Genomic DNA, 12,329 nt, shown 5'->3' on the forward strand with positions numbered 1-12,329 from the left:
CGCTGCAGCAAGGAAACCGGTGTGTCTTTTCACTGGGTGCCGCGGAATGAACCCTTACGCTCAAAGTGACCTAGTGTCATGCCATTGCGCCAGTGTGCTAAACAGTCAAAACCTCTGTGTGTGTGCTCGCTGCACTTTCGTACTGAGGATTACGAGACCAACCGCAACTTGGTGACGGCTTTGAATGTGCCCATCTGAGCAAGTCTTTGCCGCAGCGCCGTTGTTGCTACTGTGGGTCCCGCTACTTCCGCTCGGCTGCTACTAGTGTCGGCGGCCGCGCAGTAAAAGCGGGCAACGTTGGGCACGGCAGCAGTGACGTATGAGAGTCGTATTTTCAGGCGGGAGATTTGAAGCGCGCTAACGCGATGCGGACCACTAAAAACGTGATTTTATTTCAAAATAAGCACTTCCTTGGCACAAAAGCAGCGCTACGAGGTTTCTGGACCGCTATTTCAACAATCAACGTCGACTTAATATTTGCCTTTAGTGTCCCTTTAAGTATTCGCAGTAAATAGAACCTTTTCGACAATTATGAAGCGTCAACGAAGTTACTTTTGTTCGTGTTTGCAATCCCAGGCCACGATAACCGCAACCGCCTCGTGCGCGCAGCGCACCAGAAAACTCCATTGCCACCGGCGTCACAATCGAAATATGGCCGCACAACTCACTTTCTTGTAGCTAGCTCCTGTACAGGCTCGCTACAACGTCACGAGAGCGCGCCAAGTGATGTGATGATGATATAAGCTCGCATAGGCGTGCCATGACACGGATGACAGCGGCACATAAAGGCACCAAACGTAGCCTCGGTGATCGGTTCCGGAAGCGCACTGGAGCCCATCGCGGAGGCCGTACACCAAAGACCGCTTGGGAGCAGTTTCGGCGCAATAATGCGTTTTGGAGCAGGATGGCGCAGCAGAAGCGGATTGGCGCAGCGTGGCGCAAATGGCGCAGCGCTTCCACCCCTGAGTGTGCCATCATCAAAAACTGAGAAAATTGGGTTTTAGAAAATGCAAATCTGGCAGCTTTCTGTTGGCACAGTGCCACCATCTTGGCATCATCATAAAGAGGACAGATCGGAGCTCCAGACAGCCACAGAGCTGCATTTCTCCCATGAAATATAAAACCAGCTCCCTTCCTGAGTTCCATTTTCTTAGATTTGAGCTCAATTTTCTTAGCTTTAATTTCTTGAACATTTGCTGTCAGTCATCGCTGTGCCATTTCACAACGAATAATGTCATAACCATTCCATTTTCTGCACTTAGATTCTGAGACATTGGCGAGTGCCGTAAAGCTGTCCATATTTGTCTGCATGTCATACAGATTTTTATAATTGGCTTTTTGCAAAAGTTGTTAGTAAGACAATATGTACAGGACATTTCAGAAATTTTTGTGTGTGCTTATCTGAATATTAAAAAATAAACCAATAGCTTTACAGCACAGAATAGGCCCTTGTGAATATCCTTATGCAAAGATCTTGCATAACTTATGCCTAATTAATTAATTAATTTTGGGATAACAACGAGAGTCTATCAAGTATTGTAACTCAAAAACTACAACACATAGCTCAAAACCGATTTCGGTTATGACATCAGCACAACAAATAACATCTGCATGCCACATTTCATCCCTTTATCTCCATAAATAACAAAGATAGTTTTCATTGCCACGTCCCCCCTTAAGAAGCGTGCACAATGATGCAAGTGAGCAAGCCAACTCAGAGCCAGAGGCATGCGAGAGAAAAGCACTGACGCAGGCATCCTCGGTAAGGTCGGTCAGCATCCCTGGTCTCGGTGCGTAGCTTGATGGCATCCAGCAGAGTGTTGGGACACACCAGACCTGTGGGGCGCACCACATTCAGGAGCTCCTGAACCGTCAGCAACGGCAGACGAACCTGCAACAGGCCGAAGGTGTTTCTAACAACATGCAGACGTGCGATAGGGACCTGAGTGCCGTAGAAAAGTTATTGGAGGAATCTGTTGTAACAATGTTCAAACTACTTTTTGTGCTTCTGGCATTATGGCATTATCATGCCAGACATTTCTCAATTGCCAAGTCATACCTGAAAGCATGAAATCAACAAGTTTCTGCCCATATGAATTATCAGTGTTAATCCTCAAAGTTGCTCTTATAACACCACTGATCACTGTGCATAGCCACAAAGTCACATAAAGCTCGAACACAAATCCACTAGTTAAGGATTAACGATCCCAGGATCTCAAGTCATCATTGAGCAAGGACAACTATATTCTCAAACAAGCCTCAACTTGGATTTCGTCCTTCACTTGATCGAGTTAACCACAGAGCCGCTGCTCGATGGCAAATGAAGGCACACTTCTCAAGAATTGCTGCAGATTATCACTGATATGCAGTGACTTGTTCTGCCAAGAGACGGCGATCCCATCGACTTTCTCAAGTCCAGGTGGAGCGTTGAGTGAAGGGACGTTCTAGAATACGGACGTCAGAAGGCTTCACTTTCTGAAACAGTAAATTCCATGAAGCAAGAATTATTCTGGTGAAGCAGTGCTTACTCAAGCGCTCATTGGCATGTACTGTATTCCGAAATGCTGCCAGCTCGTAACAAGATCATGTGCTACGTGACGTCAGCAGGCAAAAGAAGAGTGTTCCACACTCGCAATCATGGCTTTGAGTGGCGCAGACTAACACTCCCAGGTTTAAATGCACAGATATAACCGATAAAGCGAATGGGAGGACGACCGCCACCGTAGCTCAATCGGTACAGCATCGGATGTGTTATTTGAAGGTTGCAGATTCGGTCATTGTTGTTGGCAAGTTGTCTCTTCGTCCACTTTAATTTCTTCACATTTATGTCAAAATTTACTACAAACAACGTCCCCTATACTTTCCTTGGCTTGACTGTCTTTTGGCCGTAATTAACCCTTTGAGGGTCGATTTTTTTTCGCACAATGCGTCCCAAAAATGTGTATTTTTTTTTACTGCTGAATTAAGTCCTTCAGACGTATCTATTTAAGAAAAAAATTATCTAGAATTTTTTTGGGTCATTGTTAAGTGACAAAAATATCATTTGGGTTGTTACATACACATGGTTTATTTCTGAGTAACAGCAAGATAAATTCTAATAAAAAACCCATATGACTGTTAAAAAATTATGTGTTAAAATAAACGTCTGTGTAGTTCACAGACATACAAAAATAAGTGCACAAAGTGGCGTTAAGTGGAAACACGGGGAGAGAAAAGCCACTTTCGATCCAGTCAGTATCATCTCGCCGTGCATGCCTTTTGATATGTCGCTCACTCATCAACGCCTGAAACTCGTAAGTAACACCTCGTATGATGGGCTGACATTTACTGAATCAGATCGTGATTCGTCAGTCGAGCGGCGATTTTTTCGAATCGCCGCTTGCGGCAGAGAAACCAGCACGCACTTCCATAGCGAAAGCAAACTGTGCAGGTGAGCGCTCTGAAGAAAACGGTGTAGTTGTGAGCGTGTCCGGAAAGCGAAAACAAGTCCGAAACCTATAATAATCCTTCATCTTATCGCCAAGTAGACGGAAGCGGTTTTTGTGAGTCCCCGAAACAGGAAATGCAAGTATAGCAGCATCATTTGTCACTCAGTGCCTACACAGAAACAGGCGTAATCGCACTCAGGGGAGCAATAAACGAGAGAGTATCAAAATGGTCACCCTTTGAGAGATTCTAAACCGGAAAGCCATCAGTTTTGCGGGAGCAACAAGCGGGAAGCGGCCAAAGAACGCAACCAAAACTAGCCGGCGTTCCGCTGTAGTAAAGCATCAAAAAATACGGAAACATTGGCGCAAAGAAAAAATTCCACGTATTCCCACAGTGTGGCAGCAGATGACAAGCAAGAGAAATGATCGAAAAAGACACACATTTGAAACATATAGGCACGGCGTACATGTACGTCTTTGACCCTCAAAGGATTAATGTTGCATCCAGGGGTGAGACAGCTGAAACTGAACTAAGAGCAGTTTTTGGAGCAGCGAAATTTCGATTTTGGAGCAGAAGAACCTCAATCTTGAGCAGTTAGCGGCATTTAATATGTCGTTCTGGAGCTTGAAAAAACATGAAACATGAAATAATTGAAAAAAGGTGCCGGAAACCAGGGTCACCTCAAACACTGAAAAAAAAAAAAGCGAAAAAACATCACACGTATCAAACATTTTTAAAATTGTGATTGCCCAAGAATTGTAGTAGGCCTTTGCTTATGATATCAGTGATATGATTCAGCAGATTACTGCTTTGGCTTTTTGTACAACTGCTTCGTCTGCATTCTAAAAAGACAGGGCGTGCAAACACGGACACAAGAAAGAAGTCAGGACACCACAAACGCCGACTAACAACTGAAGAGACGCACAACGGCTGAAAAGAAAGAAGGCACGAAAACTTATCTGCGCATGCCCATGCAACAGGCGAACCTATCAATCCGGCACGCGTGGTGGTCTACGTGGAAGGTAACTGTTAAGGCATTTGATTTCATCTTTATGCAAGTTAATCGACGGTTGGCTCACGCATGCGCTACCACTATTCTCGATATGCCATGCTTCAATCATCAGGCACGTTTCTTCATTTCTATGCCGGTACAACACTGCGCATTCATCAAATTTTGGCGTGCACTTACAATCTCGACAATGTAAAGACACATTAGAAGGTGAGCCTCCTGTAAGCGATCTCTTATGTTCCAACAATCTATGGTTGATGCATCGGCCCGGGCCGTCTGTCCTACGTAGAAGCGGCCGCAGCTAAAAGGAATCTTATACACCACACTCGTACGGCAATCAGTGAATTTGTTGGTGTGTTTTACGAAACAAATATCGGTCCGCTTCTTGTCTTTTACTCCCTCATTCTTCCTCTGCACAGCGGCACAAATCTTACCTAGCTTATTGGCAGCCGTGAAAACAACATTAACGCCGTATCTAGTTCCTACTTTCTTTAGCCTGTGAGATACGCGATGAATGTACGGTATACCTACTACACGTTTCTTCCTATCGCTTTCTGCAACCATGCTTGGACTTAACACAATAGACTTCTTTAAACGTTCAGCGACCGTGGCCACTGCATCACGAGGATACCCTACATCTAAAAGACGTGTAACCTGTGCGTTAAAGCTATCACTCATTTTGTGCTCACACAACTTGGTGAGGGCTGACTTAAGGCAAGACATGGCGATGCCGTTTTTTACAACTTTCGAGTGCTTTGAAGAAAAATTTAACAGCGGTTTCGAAGATCTAGGAGAATACTGCCAACACATGTAGTTCTTCTGGAACGTTAAGGAAATGTCTAGATATTGTATTCCATTATTCTGAGGCACCTCTTTAGTAAATCTCAGCCCTCCTCCATTTAATTCAAATTTTTTGCTCACGGAAGTTACCACCTTTTCAAAGTCCTCACCACTACAAAAAATCAAGTAATCGTCCACATAACAAAAAACCTTAATAACCGAATTACCTAAGGCGCCTTCCAAAAGATTGTCAATCTTGCTAAGGTATAAATCACTAAGAACCGGAGCAACTTTAGAACCAATACATATCCCTGATTTCTGCACATAAACGCCTTCCTTCCAACCTACCAGGGTCGACTTTAAATACATGGAAAGGATTTCTAGAAATGCACCGGTAGAAACACCACATTTTTCGGTGAAAACTGTCTGGTGCTCTTGTTCGTTAATACATTCATTAACACATTTTAACAAGTCATCATGCGGCAAAGAATAATACAGGTCTTCAATATCCATACTAAAGGCCTTCTAGACATTTTCTTAACGTTCCAGAAGAACCACGTGTGTTGGCAGTATTCTCCTAGATCTTCGAAACCGCTGTTAAATTTTTCTTCAAAGCACTCGAAAGTTGTAAAAAACGGCATCGCCATGTCTTGCCTTAAGTCAGCCCTCACCAAGTTGTGTGAGCACAAAATGAGTGATAGCTTTAACGCACAGGTTACACGTCTTTTAGATGTAGGGTATCCTCGTGATGCAGTGGCCACGGTCGCTGAACGCTTAAAGTCTATTGTGTTAAGTCCAAGCATGGTTGCAGAAAGCGAGAGGAAGAAACGTGTAGTAGGTATACCGTACATTCATGGCGTATCTCACAGGCTGAAGAAAGTAGGAACTAGACACGGCGTTAATGTTGTTTTCACGGCTGCCAATAAGCTAGGTAAGATTTGTGCCGCTGTGCAGAGGAAGAATGAGGGAGTAACAGACAAGAAGCGGACCGATATTTGTTTTGTAAAACACACCAACAAATTCACTGATTGCCGTACGAGTGTGGTGTATAAGATTCCTTTCAGCTGCGGCCACTTCTACGTAGGACAGACGGGCCGATGCATCAACCAGAGATTGTTGGAACATAAGAGATCGCTTACAGGAGGCTCACCTTCTAATGTGTCTTTACATTGTCGAGATTGTAAGTGCACGCCAAAATTTGATGAATGCGCAGTGTTGTACCGGCATAGAAATGAAGAAACGCGCCTGATGATTGAAGCATGGCATATCGAGAATAGTGGTAGTGCATGCGTGAGCCAACCGTCGATTAACTTGCATAAAGATGAAATCAAATGCCTTAACAGTTATCTTCCACGTAGCCCACCACGCGTGGTGGATTGATAGGTTCGCCTGTTGCATGGGCATGTGCAGATAAGTTTTCGTGCCTTCTTTCTTTTCAGCCGTTGTGCGTCTCTTCAGTTGTCAGTCGGCGTTTGTGGTGTCCTGACTTCTTTCTTGTGTCCGTGTTTGCACGCCCTGTCTTTTTAGAATGAATACTTACCAACTAGCTCAGCTCTCTGTTATTCTATGCTTCGTCTGCTTACTAAGCTTTTTGAGCTTCTCAAGAGCTTCCTGTAGGTCAGTGTTACTCTTTGTCAGGAGAACATCACAATAAGCGCCTTCAGCTATCTCCTTGGCCATGCGTTTGGCATAGTGTCAAGTGTACTGCACACTTTTAAAAGACGACAACAAAAGAGCGCTGCACCGTCGTTCGCTGTCAGATTTTGCGGGACTACCTTCAAGAGTACAGCGTGGATGCCAAGAAACCTCGCCACACTGACTATCTCGTCAAACGAGCGCATACGGTACTGCAAGAGTAGTGCCGTTGTAAGTGTACTGTACGCTTTTATTGGGGGATGACACAAACGCGCGTCGCATCAGTCTGCTGTCCCCTTCTCGTGCAAAACCGCTAGAGCAGGGGTTCTCAATCTTTCTGGCCCTGGGAAAACCAATGGCTTTTCAAGAGTGCCGTCGAACCTCTAACTTTTTTCTTGAGCATGAAGACAATCAAAAGTGAGGGAGGGAGGGAGGGAGGGAGGGGGGGGAAGCAGAGTCGCGTAAAGAGCCCGCCGACCATACACTGCATGCTTCAGGCACCGCGCAGCGTAAGCAGTGTGGTTATGCAAACAAAGCGCCGGACGTACAGAGGCCTGTTTTATTGTTTGCAAGACTAAAAAGGAGGCATGCAAGTCGCATAGCAAAATGGCCGTCGATCAATACACCGGTCGCAAAGCTTAGCCTAAGTGCTCGTGTAGCCCACAGCCGGCACAAAGTGACTCCTCTTACGCGTATCAAAGCGCTCGTTGTGCGTTTTGATTGCAAAACCGATACAGAGCAGTGGCAAATCACCCTGTATGAAAACTGTGCCACATGGACGCACCATGAGCCCCGAATGAAGCTCCAAGGTGCCTGTTAATGTCGCTTGAACTGCTCGCGCATTCTGGCACCACGGGTCTGCAAATTGTGCAAGTTTCATGGCGCGCACTAGATGACGAGTCTTTAGTGCTGCTACCACGTGGGTCTCTCGCTACCCGCAGACACCTGATGTGCGGATGCAGAGTGCGATGGCTTCGTTAAATGCAAACTGCAATGCAAATTTGCTAGTCTCAATAAATAAATTAGTTGTTAACAGGGTAAAATGGGAGTGGGTTGCATTCGTTCTGGCTGCTCGCGAAACCCTAAGATGTCCTTCGCGGAACCCACTTTGAGAACCCACGCGGCTAGAGCATTGCGGAGATGCGTCGCATGCAGGAAGCAGTTGATGCTGCGCTTACGCAACAAGGTACTCGCCCACGGCAAACGCCTGCGTAGGTGACCACACACACCAGCGTCGACACGAAAACCGTAGTGACCGGAGGAACACGCTACGCACAGCAAAGAACCTGAGAGTCAACCCCACTACACATGCCACTCGGTAGTTTTCGCTAAGCGCCAGTAGCGCCAAAACACACAGCCTAGCGAGTAGAAGTGGCACGCTCGGGGCACGCCAGCACACTTTTGTGGGGTCAAGCATATTTACAACTGTCCAGAGAAGATTATGGCGGCACCATGGGAGCCTTCATTAGAAATGTGCATAAAGAAACACACTTGGGCGCGTCTATGTGTTCGGCGAACGTCTTATTTTCTTGGTATTCCTGGCGCTGCTTGGAAAATCATGTTGTCAACTCAGCCTTTTTTCTCCACTGAAGCTGATGTGGGCATCAAAATTGTTGCTTTTGCGGCTGCTTTGGAGCAGTTTGGCGCAATTTTTTCGATTTTTATGCTGTTGGAGCAGCTTGGCGCAGGAAAACGGAATCATATAAAAAATGTGCAATATACGCAGCTGTCTCACCCCTGTGCATCTAACAAAGAAAACGAACCCTTAAATTCCCGTCCTTTCGTTCAAATGCTCAGAAAGTTATGCAGACAGGTGTGTGCTCTCTGCGTTTTAAGAAAATCAGGAGCCTGTCATTTGCTTTTTTTTTCCTTTATCCGCCCAATCAATTTGAAGCAACAGCTTCTGACGTTCTTGGTTCCATGACATTCCAGCACGCAGTGTCATTGAAATCGCACACGAAATAACCTAGCTGGAGTAATGTGTTCACTGTAAACCAACGTGCAGGAAAAAGAACACGCTACCCATTGTCATGTGGTGCATGTAGAAATAGTAAAAAATTGATGAATGAGAGCAACGAAGTAAGAAGAAAGCTGATGTGACTCCTGAATATAAACAACAGAAAGAAAAAAAATAAGAGTGACGTGAGAAACCCTTGTGGCGCTTCAGTAGGGTTGAGAGCTGGGCTAGTTGGTGAGATATCATTTTAACATATGGTGTAGTAGCGCAAATTCGACAGGGACAAAGAGGACAAGAAGAAACACGACACTCACTTGTCGTCTTTGTCCCCGTCGAATTTGCGCTACTACACCTTGTGGAGGCGAAAATGTTTGAGGCCCGTGTACTTAGCTTTAGGTGCACGTTAAAGAACCCCAGGTGGTCTAAATTTCCGGAGCCCTCCAGTATGGCGTCTCTCATAATCATATCGTGGTTTTGGGACGATTATATTATTACACCTTGTGGCGCGAGCATCTCGAAAAAATTAAAAAAGGAGGCAGGAGTAGTGCAAGGAAGAAGGAGGAGGGGCACGTGAGAAAAGGAACGGCAGAAGAAGCAGCCATGCGGACGAGAAATCCTGGCTCCTGCCAATGCCTGATGTCCCCGAGCCGGTGCCTCTAAACGGTTGGCACAAGTCCTCGGGCAGTCCAACAGTGCACCCAAACTTCAGTTGTCCTGCAGTGCACCACGGTACCCATTCGTGACACGCCGCCTCTCCACCAGACTCTTTAGCCTCAGGTCGAGCACACGACTCTGGCATCCATTCCGGAATGCTCCTCGTGACCAGCCAGGGATTGCGCACATTGACTTTTTCTTCTCCTTTCACGCAGACTGTGAAGTGCATTGATAATACCTCTCTACTGTATGGTGTATAACGCGAGTGCTTTCAGAATTTATAAAATGTGTGTATGTGTGTGTGCAACGGAGAACACCTGCTACATTCTTATTTGTGTAGTACTATAACCTGCTCCGGTGAATACAGTACACCATGACACCCATCTAGTGGCGTGAAACACAGAGGTTGTTTATTGCATCTCTCTGCCCCGTGGAAAATGTTACATCGGCCAGATCAGTTATCGTATTAACAACAAATTGAGAGAGCAACGTGAACAGGCCAAGGGCAATATCAGGAGATGGTCACTTGGCCGACCATTATAACCAAGGCCAATGCACACCATTTTACCGTGATAGCGTTAAAGAGCTTGTTTCGCAAAAATTCCGCTGTCGCCGTCGTTGTGAGCGAAAAATCATCTTGTCTGTGACCAAAAGATAGAGAAAACTGTAAATAAAATAAATATTAAGAATCTTAGGGTTGGAGTGAGAATCGAACCCAGGCCGTCTGTGTGGCAAGCAGGTGTTCTAGCACAGAGGCATGCTACTGCTTGAAACTCCTTCAAAAAAAAAAAAAAGACACTATATGAATGTCATGTAGTGGAAGGAGTCTCCTTAACCTATGTAATATTGCGTGACAGAAGCGTAGAATCGCACCAGATGCCAAAACATGTGAATTGCCCAACGAGTGGTTGTTTTAATGGTCCACCCATTACGAAGCGCTCAGACATATTGCTACATGCATATTGCCAGCCTCTTGAACCATGCGCTAGTGTGCCCGATGAAGAGAACGAAGATCTCTCTCTACTCGGTCTCTGAGCTGAACCGGCCAGCACTGCAACCCCTCTTGTAAACATATCTTATAAATAGTCTACAGTGCAAGGGACTCGTCATTCACGTAACATCTTTGGTGGAGGTGGAACATTCCCCGTCCTCGCCACAAAGCTATGCAGTGGCCGCATCGTCCAGCCATGTCTTCCCATGACATGAAGCAAGGTGTGTGACCGGGCTAGTTGGTATTCCATGGTGACGTGAACAGCGCGTGAATCCCACAAGGACGAGTAACCGATGAGGACTAGCGCTGACTTCCAACTGAAATTTACTAACACGAACATGGAAAACGAGAACAAGATAGCACATGTGATCACTACTCATTCAATTGCGCATGACGGCAGACATGGAAAGGGAACCGAGCGACACAAAGAAGTAATATAGCAAAAACCACAACAAACCCCGAAAAGACATCAGGAAAAGCAGCTGGAGTATGTCTAGGTTATCTGACCGGATGAACTAAGGTAGTCTATTTCATTGTCAGTAAGAGCAATTGAAGGTTTGCTGATGCAATTGCCTTTAGCGATAGCTGCAGCTTCAATGATGACATGTGTGCTATCCTGATGATGCCTAGCTAAAATCTGTGTGTTATTGAATGCTGGAGCACACAGCCGCATTGTAAGAAAACCTTCTGTCCCTCTACGTACCTTTTGGTTATGCTCCTGCAAACGTGCATTAAGGCACCTGCCCATCTGGCCGATATAAACATGCCATTTCTCACAAGCTCAAAAGGATTGGTGAGAAGGTGGGCATCTCAGTCATATTTTCGCACCACACAAGCTGCCCTAAGAAATGGGCTGAAAGCTCATGCAAAATTAACCACAAGAATGCATTCGTTGAGTGCTCTAGTAGCGTTGTGTATAGCATACCACTTTCATGAGGACAGACTTATATCAGCCAGACGGGCAGGTGCCTTATATATGCGGCATCAAACATTCGAGCCTTATTGCTGGTGGCTGCATTAGTTCGAGAATGAACTCAGCTGTTCGCGTTCGTGTGCTCAAGCCTAACAGACTATCCTAAAATAATCTCGAATGTTCTCAGACATTCTGGCGCGGTTTGCGCAAGGCAGCAGCTACATGTGCAATCGGCTGGTAACATAAAACATAGAAAGAAAGTAGCGTGCGTGGCAGTATGATGGACTCTCTGCTACAAGGGTTCAAGTGCTCAACATGCCTGTGTTACCTGGACGACACCCTCGTATTTTCGCCTACACTTGAGACCCACCTTGAAGCTATTCTCGACATCTTCCACACAGCTGGCTTCCAATTGAACTCGTCCAAGTGTCACTTCGGCCACTGCCAATTTTAACAGTGGAGCTGTTTAAGTTTGAGGTTGTGCCGGCCGTCGTCTCAGAAAACTCAGCGGGTGAGCCAAGCAGCTCCTAGCATAGCATAGCTATGTGTAGTATTGTACAGCAAGGGGGTGGGAAAGGGAAGGAGTGACATGAAGATGAGGCAGAAAGAAAGGAGGGCAGAGCATGGCATAGCCTTCTATACACTCGAACCTGATGATAACAAAGTCACATCTGCCACGAAAATAACTTCATTATATCCGAAAATTCGTTATAAACATTTATTTGTAACACTAGCTATGACAAGACTATTCTTCATTTACTTCGTTACAACCGATAATTCGTTATATCCATGTTCGTTATATTAAGGAGGAGCTGAGGGGGCAACCCATGGCATAGCCACGTACAGTATAGTAGTACTAAAGCAAGGGGTGGGAAAGAGGAAAAAAGAGGAGAGAGGGCCATACAGAAAGCGATACGGACAGATGAAGAGAGAACTCAATCTGCATTCACTAGGTGGTGGC

The 12,329-nt window shown here is 45.6% G+C and overlaps 1 protein-coding gene across 1 annotated transcript in view; it reads right to left on the bottom strand.

The window, feature by feature from the left end:
• The window catches only part of LOC119402410 (BTB/POZ domain-containing protein 9), a 133,128-nt gene that overhangs the window by 74,707 nt on the left and 46,092 nt on the right, over positions 1 to 12,329 (bottom strand). Inside the window, exon 6 of the mRNA XM_037669549.2 lies at positions 1,750 to 1,891. Coding sequence (XP_037525477.1) covers positions 1,750 to 1,891 — 142 coding nt within the window. The remainder of the gene's footprint in view (positions 1 to 1,749; positions 1,892 to 12,329) is intronic.

This window comes from Rhipicephalus sanguineus, chromosome 8 (genome assembly GCF_013339695.2).
Source record: "Rhipicephalus sanguineus isolate Rsan-2018 chromosome 8, BIME_Rsan_1.4, whole genome shotgun sequence".
Classification (NCBI taxonomy): domain Eukaryota; kingdom Metazoa; phylum Arthropoda; class Arachnida; order Ixodida; family Ixodidae; genus Rhipicephalus; species Rhipicephalus sanguineus.